This window comes from Gymnoscopelus braueri (genome assembly GCF_963280865.1).
Source record: "Gymnoscopelus braueri genome assembly, chromosome: 5".
Lineage (NCBI taxonomy): Eukaryota > Metazoa > Chordata > Actinopteri > Myctophiformes > Myctophidae > Gymnoscopelus > Gymnoscopelus braueri.
In genome coordinates, this window is record NC_137606.1 from 13,935,895 (window position 1) to 13,953,921 (window position 18,027).

At 42.9% G+C, this 18,027-nt stretch overlaps 1 protein-coding gene across 3 annotated transcripts in view; it reads right to left on the reverse strand.

Moving 5' to 3' along the window:
- The window catches only part of slc36a4 (solute carrier family 36 member 4), a 211,642-nt gene that overhangs the window by 142,343 nt on the left and 51,272 nt on the right, over nt 1–18,027 (reverse strand). For all 3 annotated transcript variants that reach the window (XM_080429498.1, XM_080429496.1, XM_080429497.1), the window contains exons 9-10: nt 17,249–17,418; nt 8,407–8,576 (exon numbers count right to left, since the gene is read on the reverse strand). In XM_080429498.1, coding sequence (XP_080285624.1) covers nt 8,407–8,576; nt 17,249–17,418 — 340 coding nt within the window. The remainder of the gene's footprint in view (nt 1–8,406; nt 8,577–17,248; nt 17,419–18,027) is intronic.

Consider the following 18,027-nt stretch of genomic DNA (forward strand, 5'->3'; position numbering starts at 1 on the left):
AGTTAGACACATATTTGTCCTACCTCGCTAATGATGAAAAACAGGATGTGACAGAGTTAATTCTTGCCTACCCTGATCTCTTTGGGGATGTGCCCTCATGCACTACAGTGGTAGAACATGATGTTAATGTTGGTAACGCTGCCCCAATTAAACAGCATCCCTACCGTTGCCCGCTGGTTAAAAGAGAGATGATGAAGAAGGAAGTTGAATACTTGCTTGAGAATGGCCTAGCAAAGCCTAGCCATAGTCCTTGGAGTTCCCCCTGTTTACTAACACCAAAAGCAGATGGTTCTTCACGTTTTTGCACAGATTACCGCAGGGTGAATGCTGTCACGGTGCCCGACTCCTTTCCCTTACCCCGCATGGAAGACTGTGTGGACAATGTAGGGTCAGCTGTTTATATTACCAAACTGGATCTGCTGAAAGGATATTGGCAGGTGCCTCTTACTCCCCAGGCATCTGACATATCAGCCTTTGTGACTCCAGACCATTTCCTACAGTACACAGTTATGCCATTCGGTATGCGAAATGCACCAGCCACTTTTCAGCGTCTAATGAATAGGGTACTAGGTGATGTCCCAAATTGTAATGTCTACTTAGACGATGTGGTGGTGTATTCTTCTGTTTGGGAGGAGCATATGAAGTCCTTGAGTATGGTGTTTGAACGTCTAGCAAAGGCGTCTCTAACACTCACCTTGGCAAAATGTGAGTTTGCCAAGGCAACTGTCACCTACCTGGGCAAGCAGGTAGGCCATGGGCAGGTGCGCCCTGTTGATGCCAAGGTATCAGCCATCCTCGCCTATCCAAGACCCACTACCAGACGTGAATTGAAACGTTATTTAGGAATGGCCGGATACTACAGATGTTTCTGCAAGAACTTTTCTGTAGTTGTTGCCCCCTTAACCAGGTTAACCAGCCCTAAGCATCCTTTTGTGTGGACAGATGAGTGCCAACATGCCTTCGACTGTGCAAAGTCTCTTCTCTGCAGTGCTCCAATTCTAGCTGCTCCGGACTTCTCTCGACCGTTCACACTGGAGGTGGATGCCAGTGCCTCTGGGGCAGGAGCAGTCCTGCTACAGGGGAGCACAGATGACATCAACCACCCAGTGTGCTACTTCTCAGCAAAGTTCAAGAAGCATCAGTTGGGGTATTCCACGATAGAGAAAGAGACTCTGGCCATGTTGCTCGCAATCCAACACTTCGATGTTTATGTGGGCTCCAGCCCTTCACCAGTGACTGTCTACACCGACCACAATCCACTGGTGTTCCTGGCTCGGATGTACAACCACAACCAACGATTGATGCGCTGGGCCCTGCTGGCCCAAGACTACAACCTGGACATCCGACACAAGAAGGGGGCTGACAATGTAGTGGCCGATGCCTTGTCCCGTGAATGGGGGTGAGATCAATTCAATGACAATGTTTGAGATATTATTTTGTGTAATTGGTTATAGCTACCCCTAACTAACCATGTACACGCTTATTTTTATGGGAGGGGGTGTTACGGCCCTATATGGCCTTAGTGTGTGTGTTAACCCTCTGTCAGTGCTGCAGGATGGATGAAGGTGGGAGTGGCCATGGAGATTGGAGGAGTGGCGTGGGGATTGGGGACACACCTGGCTCCCATTCCCCAAATCAAGCAGCCACTATAAAAGCCTGGAAAGATCAGCCCTCAGTCCCTCTTTTACCATTGCAACACCACCTGCTGAGACCTGTTTTCCCAACTGACTGTTAGCTTAATTCCAAGCCTCATCAGTTAGGCCGTACTTTAGTAAAGTTAGTTCTACTTCTTTATATTCAGACTGAGTCAACTCAAACTAAACCCATCCTTAGATAGGAGACCTTCCTTATTAGTATCTACACTTTTCCTGAGTACCTCCGAACAGGGAAGCTGGTAGGGGTGTGCTGCCATTTTCTTTGTTCCCCCTTTTTTTCCCCTGTTTATTAGGTAGGGAGTTTATATTGTACTTTTTATTTTGGTGTAGCTTAGATTGTTTTTCTTTTAAGGTAGGGTTTGTTCTGGCATTGGCCACCCTGACGTTGTTGCTTCCCCTGTTTGTTTTCCCTTGTGAATTTGAGTTTAATAAACTGTACACTTTTTTGGTTGAACCTGACTGGTCTGAAATATGTTACTCCTTGTCCTCTAGACCATATAAGGTCGTAACTGTGTGTGTGTGTGTGTGTGTGTGTGTGTGTGTGTGTGTGTGTGTGTGTGTGTGTGTGTGTGTGTGTGTGTGTGTGTGTGTGTGTGTGTGTGTGTGTGTGTGTGTGTGTGTGTGTGATATAATAGTTCATTTTGTTAGGAAGTGGTTTGGACTTAACACCCACTCCACCAGAGACATTATTTTCCAGTCCAAACAGGGGGGTGGGTTTGTCGTCCCAAATGTGGAGTGGATATATAATGCCACAAGGCTGGCTCACCTGCTAAACATGCTAAACAGTGATGACAAGACTGTCAGGGAACTTGCTAGATCTTCTCGGTTTCTAGATATGAAACGGCGTAAAGTGCCCCTGGCAAGAGAGGGCGAGCCAAGTTTCCTGGGGTTCAAAAGAAAGCCCAACCTTAAAATGGACTCACATGCTACTGGGTTCGGGGTGTCGTCAGATTGGCCTGACCTCAATGACCTCTGTGCGAGAACCGTAGTATCCCTACACTGGGTCCGACCTGACTCAGACACTGTAGCAGTCTCTGAGGACATTATTACCAACTGTAGGATCTCAGTAAGGGCTACTGTTATTGATAAAGAACATCATTTATCACCAGTTAATGCACGGAGGTAACTTGTAATGTTACAACAGCAGAACCAACAACAACACTGGACTGGTTTAAAACTACAAGGAAAGCTAGCTTGCCTTCCTACTGCAGATCACACCATCTCTCACACAATATTCAAAAATTATGCAGTTGATGAGGATATAATCACCTTTACAGTCAAAGCCAGATTACAGGTCCTCCCAACCAGACTCAATCTTTCTCTGTGGTACCCTAATACGTTTCCTCCTCATTGTCTGCACCATGACCACACTCCAATTACTGAAACTCTGTCACATATTCTGAACGGCTGCCATGTATATAAGGGAATGTACATTGCTAGGCATGACAAAATTGTTGACCTATTAGCTAAGGACATAAGTTCGTATGTTTCATCATCTGCCAAAATGTATACGCACTCTTGTGTTTCAACTGCCATGTTCAAGCGCAATAATGAAAATGATGCCTTTTCAGATGTCACAGCTAATACACCAGATGTTGTTGTTGTTGATGAGGACAGTAGAGAAGTGACCATTTTGGAAGTGGCATGTACATTTGATCACAGCCTGGAAGAGGCATTCCTTACCAAGGTGCTTAAGTACCAACGTCTTAAGGATGCTATCATGCGGCTTGGTTACAAATGTAAACTGCTTGTGTTCATATTTGGAAGCCTCTGTAATGTCCATAAATCAGTTGTGAGAGGCCTGCAGATTGCAGGAATGCCCAAGCCAAAAGCTAAGGCATTGGCAAAATTCTGTTCAATGTCTGTGATAATTGGCAGTCGCCATATATGGAGGAGGCGATGCTTCCTGTACCCGTGATCTGTATTCTGAAATACTTGTCGTTGTGTTTTTTCCAAGTTTGTGCATCTACTATTGTTTGTGTTCAAGAATTTATTGTTAAAATGTGAACGCAAATAAAGATGTTGTTTTATTTTACTGTGTGTGTGTGTGTGTGTGTGTGTGTGTGTGTGTGTGTGTGTGTGTGTGTGTGTGTGTGTGTGTGTGTGTGTGTGTGTGTGTGTGTGTGTGTGTGTGCGTGCGTGCGTGCGTGCGTGCGTGCGTGCGTGCGTGCGTGCGTGCGTGCGTGCGTGCGTGCGTGCGTGCGTGCGTGCGTGCGTGCGTGCGTGCGTGCGTGCGTGCGTGCGTGCGCAGAAGTAGGGATACATTATATGGTAGAAGCAAGTGGAGAGACTTGATTCATCAGGCTGGCCCTCAGTCAGTACTGTATATTGCCGAGTTGAATCTGTGAGGAATGCTCTTTGCAGATTGCTTGTCCTCTTTGACTTGAAGGTTGAGATGTGCTACCTTTTTTCATATCTTTAGCTATTTTTTCTTTTCTTTCTGAAATGTTTGGTGAACATTCCCCATATAAAGGCTAATCTGATAAAGACTGACAAGTTAAGGCCCATACTGGGCCCTATTTTGACGGGCGTAACTTGCGCATGGACTTAACTTGTGCCGTGGGGGTGTGTCCAGCGCTATGGTCCCATCTACAGGATGCTACAATGCCTGTAGCACTGGGCACTATCCGTTGCGCTCGGTGCTACGGGCACTGAATTATTCATGGGTGTGTTCTGGGCGTTACATAAATAAAACCAATCAGAGTGTCGACTGTCGAGTGCCATCACCTTTAAGAACTAGGTTTTGACCTGCATGAGGCGCAGTCCTAAGTGGCGGAGAGAATGCTTTTCTACAGTAACGACGAAAACAATATAGGTCCTTACACACCGGGGCGATTTTTTCGTGCGAATAATACGCTTTTTTTTAAAACCTTATAAAGTCAATGCAAGCGTACATGGCGCGAAAAAGCGGAAAAGCGAAGCGAAAAAGCGTCTTTTAATTATTCGGAACAAGTCCGAATTTTGCGTATATTCGCACATTCGCCGGTGTGTAAGGACCTTATAAGTGAAAACACATGAGCTTAAGCAGCATCAATCCGGGAACGCATTTTAGATTTATTTGGCTATTAAAAAATATAGCAGATATACAATATAGTAGATATACAAGATATACAAGCTCATACAGTAGCATGGCATCGAGTGCCGCGCTATGAGCTTGTAGATCTACTGTTTTTGAGGGGAAAAAATCGTGGAAAATGTGTGCAAATCCCTAAATGTCTCATGTTGTCCCACAGACATCTGTGATGTCTTGACATATTAACTGATATTCACATGCTCATTCTTAGTTGGTTATTATACTGTATATTAAAGCATCCCAATGTGTTCCGTTTCACATTCTCTTCCTATATCTTTCCTCACAGTAACAGCCTGAGCCAATAGTTTCACGTGGTTGCGCGCTACTACAATGTGATCTACAGTACAAGCTCACAGCGCATCGAGCTGCGACGCGTTGTGAACTTGTAGATCAGATATTTTTGGTGCTTGTAGATCAGATATTTTCAGTGTGCAAGGAATGCAAATACTGTAAAAGAGGCGCTCCATTTCTTTCCATAACCCAAGTGGCAACTCTACCTTCTGAACTACTGCCTCCCGTTAAATATTATTCAGGTAAAAAGCATAAACAGACTATCCCTGGATCCCTCCACCTCAGAAGATCAAAGTCTTCTAATGGAAAAAATACATTAGTGTCTTAGCAAATATTGTGTAGATTAGGCACACGGGTATAGTAGACATTGCATGTATTAACTGAGGACGACACCATAGTACTTGCAAAATGAGCAGTAAGCAACATATCTTAGAGTGAACATCATACATAGCAGTAGCTGATAATAGCAGAGACAGTTAAACTTAAATCTTAAAGCAGAGACATATTTCTGGCAAAGCTATTACACAGCTTTGGATGGAGCATGAGGATTCAGTGTAGGAATCACCATCGAAAGATCTGAGAAATACATTCACCGGCACAAATTCCATTATGGGATTTTTTTTATCTCAACCTTAGAGTCATTTTGCAATGCAATTTGGCTCATAGCAGACAGATTTGCTATGCCACCACGCAGAATATTTCTACTCCTTACCGAAGATCTGATAGGCAGAATGGCAGAAGGATTGATGGGAAGATACATAAATAAATGGACAGGCAGTTGAGCAGCGCAATGACTAGATGTAGAGTGCTCAGTCATCACGCCCACCTCCATGAATCTCATAAATAACGATACACATGAGCAACACGGGTAAACTAATATTTATTTTCATATATATCAGTTTCTGGGTGGCTCCATGGTTCAGTGACTGATTCAATTTATCCAAAAGATTGGAATTTAAACAGACCCAAAAAAAAAAGTAATCACACAAGAACCTGCTTTTCTCTTCTGGCAACACAAATCTATCCATCACCTCTCTAAGCCATGGATTCTTTCCTACATCTTAAATGCAAGCTTATGTGTGGTTACAGTCGCAGTTGATTCTGCATTATGTTGAACTCCAGCAACAGGGATGTTCAGAAGGGAAGTTATTCTTTTGTAGTGGTGGCACAGTTTTGGCAACATATTAGCTTTAAAAGTTGCTTTAAAAAGATGTTGGGACTGCGGTGGAAAAGCAACTGCAAAAACCTGCATTCAGAACAATGTCAGACAAAGGCTTAAGAGTCTTTAAAAGCAGAGTGTGGTGGGTGGCGTTAAGACAAAAGAGTTGAGTCGAGCGAAGAGGACAGGGGTGGAAGAAGTACTTTTTTAAAGTAAATATGGAAATACTCAAGTATAGTATAACAAAACAATACACTTAAGTACAGTACATGTAATTAGTTACTTTCCACCAAAGGAAGAGGAGTTTGCCGAATTCCACTGGGAAGGCTAAAACACACACCTCGCTATTCCCTGAAGCTGTCATTCTGCTGTTTCCTGGCACACAGTGTACGGGCTCTCTCCAAAATCCTTCAAAAACGTTTTTCAGCAAATTATGTATGGGGGGAGGGGGGGATAAAAATATGGTACGAGGAATTTTGCAAATCATGGAGGTTGCCATCAGATTTAATGGACGTACGACTCGCATATGTTCACAGAGCTATATGTGGAAACGAGGCGTAACGCTGGGGGTTGGGGGGGGGGGGGGGGTCATAGTGCTCTTGCTGGGTCCCCAAATAATTGCGATCAGGTGCTATAATCATCATTGCGACAGGCCTACCGCTAGCCCGGTCATTTTCTGTGACGTCTGCTCTCCCACATACCCCCCTAAGGAGCTCCTTCAACACACTCGACTGCAGCGCCCAGAGAAAGCCCCGCAATGCTTTTCCCTTTTTATGCAGTCATGCTATTCATTAACTCTCCTTCTCCTAGCCAACACTAACTTCATCCAATTAAACATTTCCATCACTGCGGTATGACGAGGGGGATAGAACAAAAGAAAGAATATTCAAAGAGAATGTAGTGATGTCCATGTTTACAGATGAATGAAGACTAAAAAAACATTGGTGTCTAAGAAAATATTTTGTAGTTTAGGCACACGGGTATGTATAGTAGACATTGCATGTATTGGCACACATTTGTATGGTAGGCTTGCTTTCAAACACCATGATCAATCAACTGATCCTTCCATTAGTAAACACTAACTTCATCCAGTTAAACATTTCCATCATTGCGGTATGACGAGGGGGATAGAACAAAAGAGAGAATATTCAAAGAGATGGTAGTGATGTCCATGTTTACAGATGAATGAAGACTAGGCTTTAAAGTGCTGTCTGGCGGTGTGCTTTACAAAAAATACTCCATCTCACCAAGTGCCTTTGAAAGATATGAGTTTTACACAGTGAGATGATTAAGGGAACAGCGACAGACACCACTCCACAGTTTGTTCCTTCAGGCAACGAGCGCCGAGTCTACATCAAAAAACGTACAAAGAAAACTTTGTCGACTCACTCCACATGACTGAAGGGACAGATAGCTGGGTGCAAAACAGAAACTCACAGCCAATGAACTTGTTCACCAGCCAGACCAACTGCGTAATCCTCATTGGCTTTGATATCACGGTTCATCATGGTCATCACTCTCACTCACAGTAGTGAGTAATTGATGCAGTGACGCAAAAAACTTTTTCTACATTCTAGAGTGCTGCCCACCCCTACATCTGAATGACCCATGAACAAACTGTTAAGAGTGGAAGATTGATGAAATAGACAGCTGACTGCCTCTTCATGAGAATGGAGAATGAGAGTGCGGGAGGGAGGGAGAGAGAGACGGACAAAAAGATACTTGGATAATTAGACAGACACAAAGTCGGAGAGAAATCCAAATAGACAGTAGAGCCCCGCCGTTGTATCGGTCTGGCTGATTGAAATGTTTTGAATAATGGTGTTTAAATAAAATGAATTCTGGTTACATGTTCTCAAATAGAAACTTTGAATATAAGTTTGTCAAATTGATTCGAAAATGTTGCACTTTTTGACAGAATATTGGTTAAAATTGGTAATCAATGGTCTAGAACCAGAATCAGGATAAAAAATGTGGTATTGGTCAGGCTCAATACTGTAGATACAAATTGAGATGGAGGACCAGGAAGTACTGGTCGGGCTCTAATAGACACACATTGATATGGCGAACCAGGAAGTACTGGTCGGGCTCTAATAGACACACATTGATATGACGAACCAGGAAGTACTGGTCGGGCTCTAATAGACACACATTGATATGGCGAACCAGGAAGTACTGGTCGGGCTCTAATAGACACACATTTATATGGCGAACCAGGAAGTACTCACAAGTCACGCAGACCAGCAGACCTCGGAGCAGCAGCTCACAGGGTCCCTTCCAGTGCTCACGGAGTCTGGCCCTGATGGGGGGCAGGATGATCTCGGCTGGGACGAAAAACTGGATAGCAAAGCTGACAAAGATTCCGAAGGAGTACAGGATCTTCACAAGCTGATTGGTCCTGCAGAGAAAGGAAGAGAGAGGGACAGAAATGTGAGAGTGCGGAGAGAGGGAGAGAGAGAGACACACACACAGACAGAGGGCATATTGCTTGCCAACTGTACTGAAGGTCATCTCTGTCATCCTGGAAATGAAGAACTTATATCCATAGAGATAGTGTTAACCCATTAAGGGAACACATCGATTTCTTTGGCTATTGAAAAATAGCAGATATACAAGCTCAATGAGCATGTAGATCTGCTATTTTTGAAAAATCATGAACATTTTTGCAAATCTTGGAATATACTTTTTTTAAAGCGAACATTTGTAAAATATTTAGTTCAAGGGACCTCCAGAAGCAAATATTTGAGTCACAAATGTCCGCTTTAAAAAAAATCGAATATTTGCAAAAATAGCAGATCTACAAGCTCGTAGATCTACGGAGCTTGTATATCTGCTATTTTTGAATAGCCAAAGACATCCAGCGTGACACAGATGCGTTCCCGGATTGAATGGGTTAAGGCCTTACCATTTCTGGAGTGAGTGAGTAAGTATTTATAGAGCACCTTTCACAGACAAGACGGTCACAAAATGCTTTACACGGGTTTAAAAACATAAAAGTAGTACATTCAATAAAACAGTCAATAAAACAAATGAGTAAAATTACAAATCGAACAACCGATAGAAACATATCAATCACAAAGAAACATGAGTAACATGTACGTCTAGGCCTTTGGTGTAGTACATTTTTTAACACATTGGGTGCCAAAGGTTTATTCAAATAGTATACGTTGAGTGCCGGCTATTCTTCTATCCACTTACGTTGATACGTTTCGTGCTGTAGAAGCCCTGACGCGGAAGTGCATGTAAACAAAGCGTGCGTGCGAGACGGCAGAGGGACCCGACTAACGCCTGGAACAATAATATTTCTAACGCGATCCTCCATTGCAGAGTGATCGCCGATCGAAAACGTCTCGCTTCCACCACGTTAAAAAGAAATGGAGATATTAATCTTTTAGTCAAGGAGATAACATTGGAAAGGCCGACCGGAAGGATTTTTGACATGGACCCACATCCGGCCTCTCCTTCTCAGAAACTCCTTGGATGATCCCAAAGTTTCGTTAGAGCGCCCCACGTGGGCCCTACGTGTAAAAATAAAATTGGGTCAAAAACGGTCCGGACCGTTTTCAGCACTTCTCGTTTGGATTCTCAAAAACGGTCTGGACCGTTTTTGGCACCCGATGTGTTAAGGGCCCTGGATGGAGTCTACACAAGAATGCTACGAATGGCACTAGGTGTCACATGGACGGACCACATCAGAAATGTGCTCCTCTACGGGGACCTATCTCTCTGACTACCAGTCAGAGAGAGAGATGGATGAGGCTGGCAGGGCACTGCGTCTGGCACCCAGAACTACTGGCAAGCAAACTGACACTTTGGGAGCCAGCCCAGGGCGAAGCCAGGAAAGGCAAGAAGCAGCAACACCTGCGTAGATGCTAGACCGCACTCTCGCATCACATCGCATCGAGGGCACAAAGGCCAAATGCCAGGGCAGCAAGGCCATCAAATAAAACTATTATTTTATGAATACATAGTATAACTGTCAGCTAAATAAATAAATAAATACAGCTTTTCATTCATTCAGAATTCTGAACTCTCAAAAATACAGAAAAGAAGCAAAGGAGAAAACGGTGTGTGGACATGTGTGTAATGTTTTGAAGGTCATACTGTAAGGCCAAACCGAGGGCAACGGCGGCCATGGCCTTCATGGCCTACATGCAATCTGGCCTCGGATAGAATCATGCCAGGGCCCTCTCTCCTGTGCCTTCTCTGCCTATGAACTAACCATCTGTGTTTCTGTACTGTTTGTATTACTAAAGAATAAAAAAGGAGTTGCACACTGCCCAACTTTTTCTCGATTTTAACGGAAATAGACCAGTCATGACATTGCTTTTCTGTTACTTTCCTTTTCCTTTAGGGAAAACGAAGGTCCTTGCTGTCCTTGTGCAAAAGAAAGTTGATTTCTTTTGCACAATCGTAATTTCTAAAAACAACAACATGGATCAACGAAATATACCCACAGGTCAAACATGAGACACAGCCAGGGGACAAATGAAGGGCCCAGACTCATTGTTCTGCTTAAGATTTAAGATTTTAATTATGAGTGCATGACTGGTATGCACTGAACAACTAAAAGGGGTATGCGGAGACATGACAAAGGGGCAGTACTGTATGACCCTATCGTGGTGATTAAACCATGGCACGGTCAGTCTACTCAGTGGCTTCCTGAAAAAAAGAAAAAGAAGTTTATGGCCGCCCTGGGCAATTGCATTTTCGTTGACACCCCTTAAATCTCCCTGGTTATTGTGGTCATAAAAGGCCTGGACGCCGTCCAATTCAAGCACTCACAGGAGCATGCCCTGACAAAGAGCACCTGTGCTCTATTGTGTGTGACGAGAACCTGTGTCGTGTGTTGAGACCACCTGTGTGTGTCGTGGCCACTGGCATCAGCATGACGGCATGTCAAGAGGTCTATTTGTCACTACTCATAAAAAGGTACAAGCAGCGACATGCTAGTGTGGCAAGGTCCACAATACTGTGCTAACAGCAACACAACAATAACAACAATAATACTCAATATATGATATGAAAAACAAAGTAAAATAAAATAAATAAAATAATGCAATTGCAAGAGGGGGCTTAGTGTTCGGATTTATTAATAGGATGGGCAATAAGGCATAACCATGTACTGTATAATACAGTTACAATTGTACATATTGTACATTTTGCATCGGTTTGAGCAATCTGACTGATTTCCCCTCGCGGGATCAATAAAGGTATCTATCTATCTATCTACTGTATCTATACAGAATTAATTACAGCTTCAAATGCAATTGTTTTACTTCTCTTTTTCCCTATTCCGTTTATTCTCCAATGTCCATGTCCTTGTTCAAGGTTCTGACAGCCGCCGGGAAAAGAAACTCTTCTTGAGCCCCAGGCATTGAGACAGCACAACGCACTTGTCAGTCCGCATCGTCACAGTCTGTTTCTGTTGTGTTCCCTGTCTTTTACAGTATAATCCTTTTTGCTCTACTCAAGCATTTACTGTCGTAAATGTCCAACAGGGACCGGAGGGAGTTCTCTGTGATACGCTCAGACGAACGCAACACCTTCTGTAGAACTTGCAGATCCCAGCATATGGCACAGTACGTACGTCAAACTGACCCCGGGATTCCTCTACCACTCGACAAAGCAATTTTTGAACAGTGCCTTCACTCTGAAGGCACTGACTGGATGTTAGGATTGAATTGATGGCCACACTGTGGTAACAAAGACCACATTATCTAAAGAAAGGCTATTAAAAAAGCAGTTTCTGCTAAAAGTGGACATTCGTGAGCAGCTCTTTGAAACCATTTCATCTCCTCTACCCAGTATAGTGCTTGCCAACGTCTCGTCACCACGGGGGTGTGGCAGAGTAGCTGCAGACATACTGGTGGGGGTCAATGTTAAGTCAACCTGTTTATACCCCACCAAGATGTCCGCGCTACCAAGTGACACTTGTTGACGCTCCCTTCAGGATTTTTTGGCACGCACTATAGTGTCAAACTAAGAATAAAACTAATTACTAAGTTGTTAGGTGCAGAACTTGACTGCTCTGTTTGTATCCGTTTGTAGGTTCTACCTAGAAAAAGTTTAATGAGGCCTATAGTTATACTTGGCTTTTCTAAATGACTCTGGCTTTTATATTACATTATTTTAATTGTCTTATTTAATTTTAATTCCACTTAAAATGTCCTTGATTTTTTACTGCAACTCAAATTACATTTCATGTTGCATGCACTTAATATTACTTTTTGAAAGCATAGCACACTGCGATTAACAGTCACGACTCACAAGCAGTGTTTTATAGGGCCCATTTAATCTCCTCTCTTACAAGTAGAGGCTTAAGGAATGAGGTCCAGTGTTTGACTGTACTTGCAGGCCCCAGGGAAGGAATTAGCTGCAGTGTGCCAACCAAGGAGTACCATGGACTCTATTGGGAGATGATTAATAGAGGTTATCACACTGTAATGGGGGGGGGGGGGTAGGGCTGAATACAAAAGGGCATTTTCCTCCATGACAACAGTGGCAAGTCAACAGGCAGACTGTTGACAGTGAGAGGAAACCGGAACAGGTCCCCATTAGGCCAATAAGGAGAGTGATGAGGCCAACTAATCTCTGAAGAGAACACAATGGGCCAGAGGGATCCTTGTTGCAGATAAAATGGGTAATATACAAATACAGGGGGGATAAAAGCTTGAATAGAGAGAGTTTGTTATGGTGATGGGGTCGATGTGAGATGTGCAGGATACAGCGAGTGGAATTCCTGAGTGAAGGAAGGGAAGGAGTGGGCAGGGCGGAAGGGTAATCACTCCAAGAGACAACAGCAATCTAAAGGGGCCAGTGCAGTGGATGACATGCCTATGCATTGTTTAACCCATTCACCCATCCGGGAACGCATTTGTGTCATTTTTTTAGATTTATTTGGCTATTCAAAAATAGCAGATATACAAGCTCATAGCGCAGATCTGCTATTTTAGAAAAATCGTGAAATATTTTGCAAATCTTTCAATATATATATATATATATATATATATATATAAATGTTTAACTTAAATCTTTGCTTCTGGGAACAAAATATTTTGAGATGGGGGGGTCCCCTTTTGGTTCCATGCATGCATGCACGAGGCAGAGGTAGGTCGAGTTGCATACTGTAGGCCCTAATAATAATAGAGGTAGTTATCGAGTTACATACGGTAGGCCCTAATAATAATAGAGGTAGTTATCGAGTTACATACTGTAGGTCCTAATAATAATAGAGGTAGTTATCTAGTTACATACTGTAGGCCCTAATAGAGCACCGAAGTCTGACGTAATTTACACATCCTACCTGGGTCGTGTTTTTTTCCCCCATTCTGAATTCCCATAGACGTCTTTAATATCGCGTCAAATAAGAACTGTGTTCCAAAAACAAACAAATGATCCTGGCGGTTTGACTGATATGGATATGAAGCATCAACTGACGGTGAGAAAACCCTAATGTTACTTCCACCGAATTATTATTATTTTTTGCCAGAAACAGACTGTATCAAATATGAGTGACTGACTATCATAAACGATACAGAACCTCCTCCCTGACAATATCGCCGAGACAGTTTGTTTATTTTTGGACCACAATTCTTATATGAGACGATTCTAAGATGACCCAATGTTATTCTCCACAGAGAAATTACTTCTACGACCCAGGGGATGAACGAGTGACGTCAGGACTTCTGTGCTCTATGACTATGTTATCCATGCACAGCAAATGGCCCCTCCCCCTATGCTGCAATACAAAGCTGATTTATGGTGCTCTGTGGATTAAAGTGGGGCAGAGAAGAAACTAGGGGTGAATCAGGTCTACAGGGTCCAAAACCGTCTTCCAACCTAAAAAACAAACTTATCCTCTATAGCCTGGCACAAAGTCATGGGCCGATTGGTCTCTTCCCTACTCCCACATGAAAGACATTCGTATCTGCATGTCCTTGAAAAACAAAATGTACTCTCATCGTTTTTATGCAGTCACCTCGATTATGCTACAGTATAAATATTCACATAAGTGGGATGACTTGAGTTTGGAGGTTTAAAGACAAACGTGTGTGACTTATCACTGGTTAAAATCCCTCCTCACGCTTGTGGCTGTGGGTGGAGTATACTTGTGCATTGCTTGAGTTTGTAGTGCTAAATTGGAGCACTGGATTGCTAAAGTGGTTTGTGTGTGTGTGTGTGTGTGTGTGTGTGTGTGTGTGTGTGTGTGTGTGTGTGTGTGTGTGTGTGTGTGTGTGTGTGTGTGTGTGTGTGTGTTCGTGCGTGCGTGCATGCTGATGAAAATTAAGGGTGCATTTAGCTGGTGATGTGTACAAAAGTCATTTTTATTTTAGTTAAGCTATTTTCAGACTTAAAATAACCAGATATATCTATTCACAACACAAGTAAACGTAACAAAGGAGGTCCAACCACATGCAACTTCATGACTCCGCTCTCTCTGCCCCCAGTTCTCTACACTCTCTCCTATCCATTAAAGCATAAACTGCCAAAAAGCTATCTAAAATAATTGTATGCAAATAACTCAAAACATCAATAATGCTTAACAGTGACAAACAAAAAATGGATATGCAAATCTATGTTAGCTCACGCCAATTTAATAGTGTGGATGCAGCTGCTCCATTGCTCAGTTGCCAGTGTGTCGGTGTGCACATTATGCAAGTGTGCACTGATATGTTATTTTGATTGAGTGTGGAATCGTGTGTGCATGCATGCAATGACATTGGACACGCAACAAATTGCATTTATCAAACATAGTGAAATGAAATCTGCAAAGGCATCCATCACCTGGTAAAAGTCCTCCCCTTAAGACTAATGACATTTGCACCAGTTGATTAATTGAATTGGGCCCAAATGACTTTGGCAATTAAAGTGTCGTTCTCCAACTGCTCACCCCAATGCTATGACTCGGTTAACCCATTAAAACCGAGAAAGCATCCGTGCCAGACCCATTTTAGCTATATATATATAGAAAAAATAGAAGATATACAAGCTCATAGCGCGTCACTTTGTGCTGCGCTATGAGCTTGTAGATCTGCTATTTTGGAACTGCTATTTTAGGAACGTTTTTAACTCAAGTTTTTGCTTCTGGGGGTCCCTGGAACTAAATATTTTGAGATGGGGGTCGGCGGCCAAATACATATAATATTGGGGGTCCTTGACATGAAAAGGTTTGAGATCCACCGACATAGCAACAGAGTTTTTTCTTTACAGAAAAACGATTTAGAAGACATTTGTGGAATCGGCCTCAGGTCTTAATGGGTTAATGTATTGGGCCTCAGGAGTGCACATAAAATAATCATGCGTACAACAACAGTGAACGCTAAAGACATGGGCTCAAACTGTGAAAATAACACATGCTGTATCAACCCAGATTTAAACGATGAGGCCAATCACAGCAACACATATGCATGCACACCAACACACACACACACACACGTCTCAAACGCACCCACACAAACTGATACACATGCAGTTTTGTCCCAGGTGCCATGACTGCATTGGCCGAAATGGTGGTGTCGACCTCTTGGTATTGTGCTGTGTTCAAAGAAGGCCACTGTGCATGGTGGCCTACATGTGAAGAAAAGGCCAATTTGTACTTGGCTGCACCTCTTAAAGCTCATTTCTTTAACCCCACCTTCCACTGACAGCCACCACGTCCGCTAGCATTACGGAAATGGATTGGCCTTTCCTCATACAAGACCCATTTAGAGCTCCACACACAAGTCTATCCATCAGACTGCGATGTTTTTTTTTTTTTGGCAGACGCTGCCCCACCTCCAGCAAGCAACAGACACAGAGAGAGAGAGAGAGAGAGAGAGAGAGAGAGAGAGAGAGAGAGTAATGTACAGTAATCAGCATTTGGAAAATGCTAAGCTTTTACTTGTGTGTGTAATTGTGCAGAAAGTAAGTGACCAATTAAATCTCATGACCTTCCCTTGACATCAACCACTCTCTTAAGTAGAAAGTTCAGAGTAAAGTTTCAATCGTCTGTATCTCGCCTCCTGTGTTTTACTATGTATTTTGGACGACTTCTTTTTTTCTTTCACAGAATCACAGTGAAACACATCGTGATTACCAACTTTTAGGGGATTGATCATACTGGAGATGAATATTCTGTGACTACTTCAAAAGGTAAGAAAATTTTAAAAAAATGCTGGTGCACGCAGCCAGAAATAGGTCTGGCAGTGAAATAGTTAAGGTACATATCAGCTGTCTACCAACAATTGTAAAAAAAAAATGTACATCCCCTATGTATCCAAGTATTTCACATCCCCTAGTTCATATAATTCACATCCCCTAATAGTCTGTGTATTGGCTAAATCATCTTGTCTAATTGAGATATTGCCATGGGAATAAATTGTCGTTGTTTTTTTGCTCAGTTGGTTTTGATTTCGGGGTATCTATCTACACCTCTGACCAGAAGGGAGTGGATGGAACTCCACTGGAAGTGCATGAAACATGTCCCAGCAGACCTTGTCTGCCTTCTCAGTCAGTCTCACTGACTGTTACAGGTCAGCCTGCTGCGACCCCATTATTTTTGAGAGATGAGAGATCCAATAAACGAGCGCAATAGCATTCTTTCGATTTCTGTGGATATCTTCAGCTTGACCGGCAACTCAATAATAAAGTACTGTGTTTAGCCAGTGACAAAGCCATGTGATACACTCATTTTGCGAACGTGAATGAAAACATTTATGCATTTTAAGCATTCACATCTTTTTTCCCCTACTTTTTTTCCAAGTATTAACATGAGCAATCAACCAGTAAAGATGCCTGCAGACTGTACAATATTGGCCATCTACAGCCATTTTTAATTCTCTTAAATTCATAATCGGATGACAAGATCTCAGATGGACAGAAGGACGGATTGAGTGCAAACCTATACTCTGGTGGAGGACTAATAAAAAGTAACATAGTAATAGGAACATTTTAAAGGTTTAAAATGATGAGACCTGTACAACTATAACCTAAATACCTCTTACCTGACTAACGATATTAAAAAGAAACATTTTAGATAATCAAATGTTTCTTTCCCCAGCTCCGTCGTCTTTCCTCGCCATGTCTTACCATGCATTGTGAGGAAGGTTCAGCGTGATGCTTGCTTTGATGTCACCACCGAAGTGGAGGTAGCCCAACGTAGCCAAAGTAACGTAGAGGACAGTCACGATGCCCATCCCGATGTTCAGAGCCATGGGAAAGCGCTTGGGATCTCTCATCTGGTTCTCCAGAGGAAGAACCTAAAAGAAAAAACACAAAATTACAAACATAATTTCCATCTGCCTCATAAACAGTGCCAGAATTAGGATATGCAGAAAATTAACACTTGAGCATAATTTAAGTATCCCCACAACCAGCTGATGTCTCTTCTGTCACATCACTGTGCATAATGTAACTATCAATCTGCCAGCCCAACACACCCACAGTCAGGCTTTTTGACAAAAATATCAGATTCTCAGACTGGCTGGCAGGCAGGGGATGGGAATGAATATAGCTCAGTTCAAACCAACTCCTATCAAAGTGTCTTTAGCAGGGCAATTACCCCCCCGAGCAGTCAGGGAGAACAGTAGAATTACCCCCCGAGCAGTCAGGGAGAACAGTAGAATTACCCCCCCGAGCAGTCAGGGAGAACAATAGAAGAATGTGGCAAATCCCAAGCCAAGTGTTGTTAAATACAAGAATGAGAAAACTAAAAGAAACCCCAAAAGAAAGAAGCAATTTAACAAGAGCAACTGTCCAAGGAATAGTCTGTACACAGTCACTCGTCCATGGATTCTTATTAAACTCTGCTTGTGTTGTGCGAAGGTCCACTAAAAACTTAAGCCTGCTGCTCAAATGCTGGGACATGC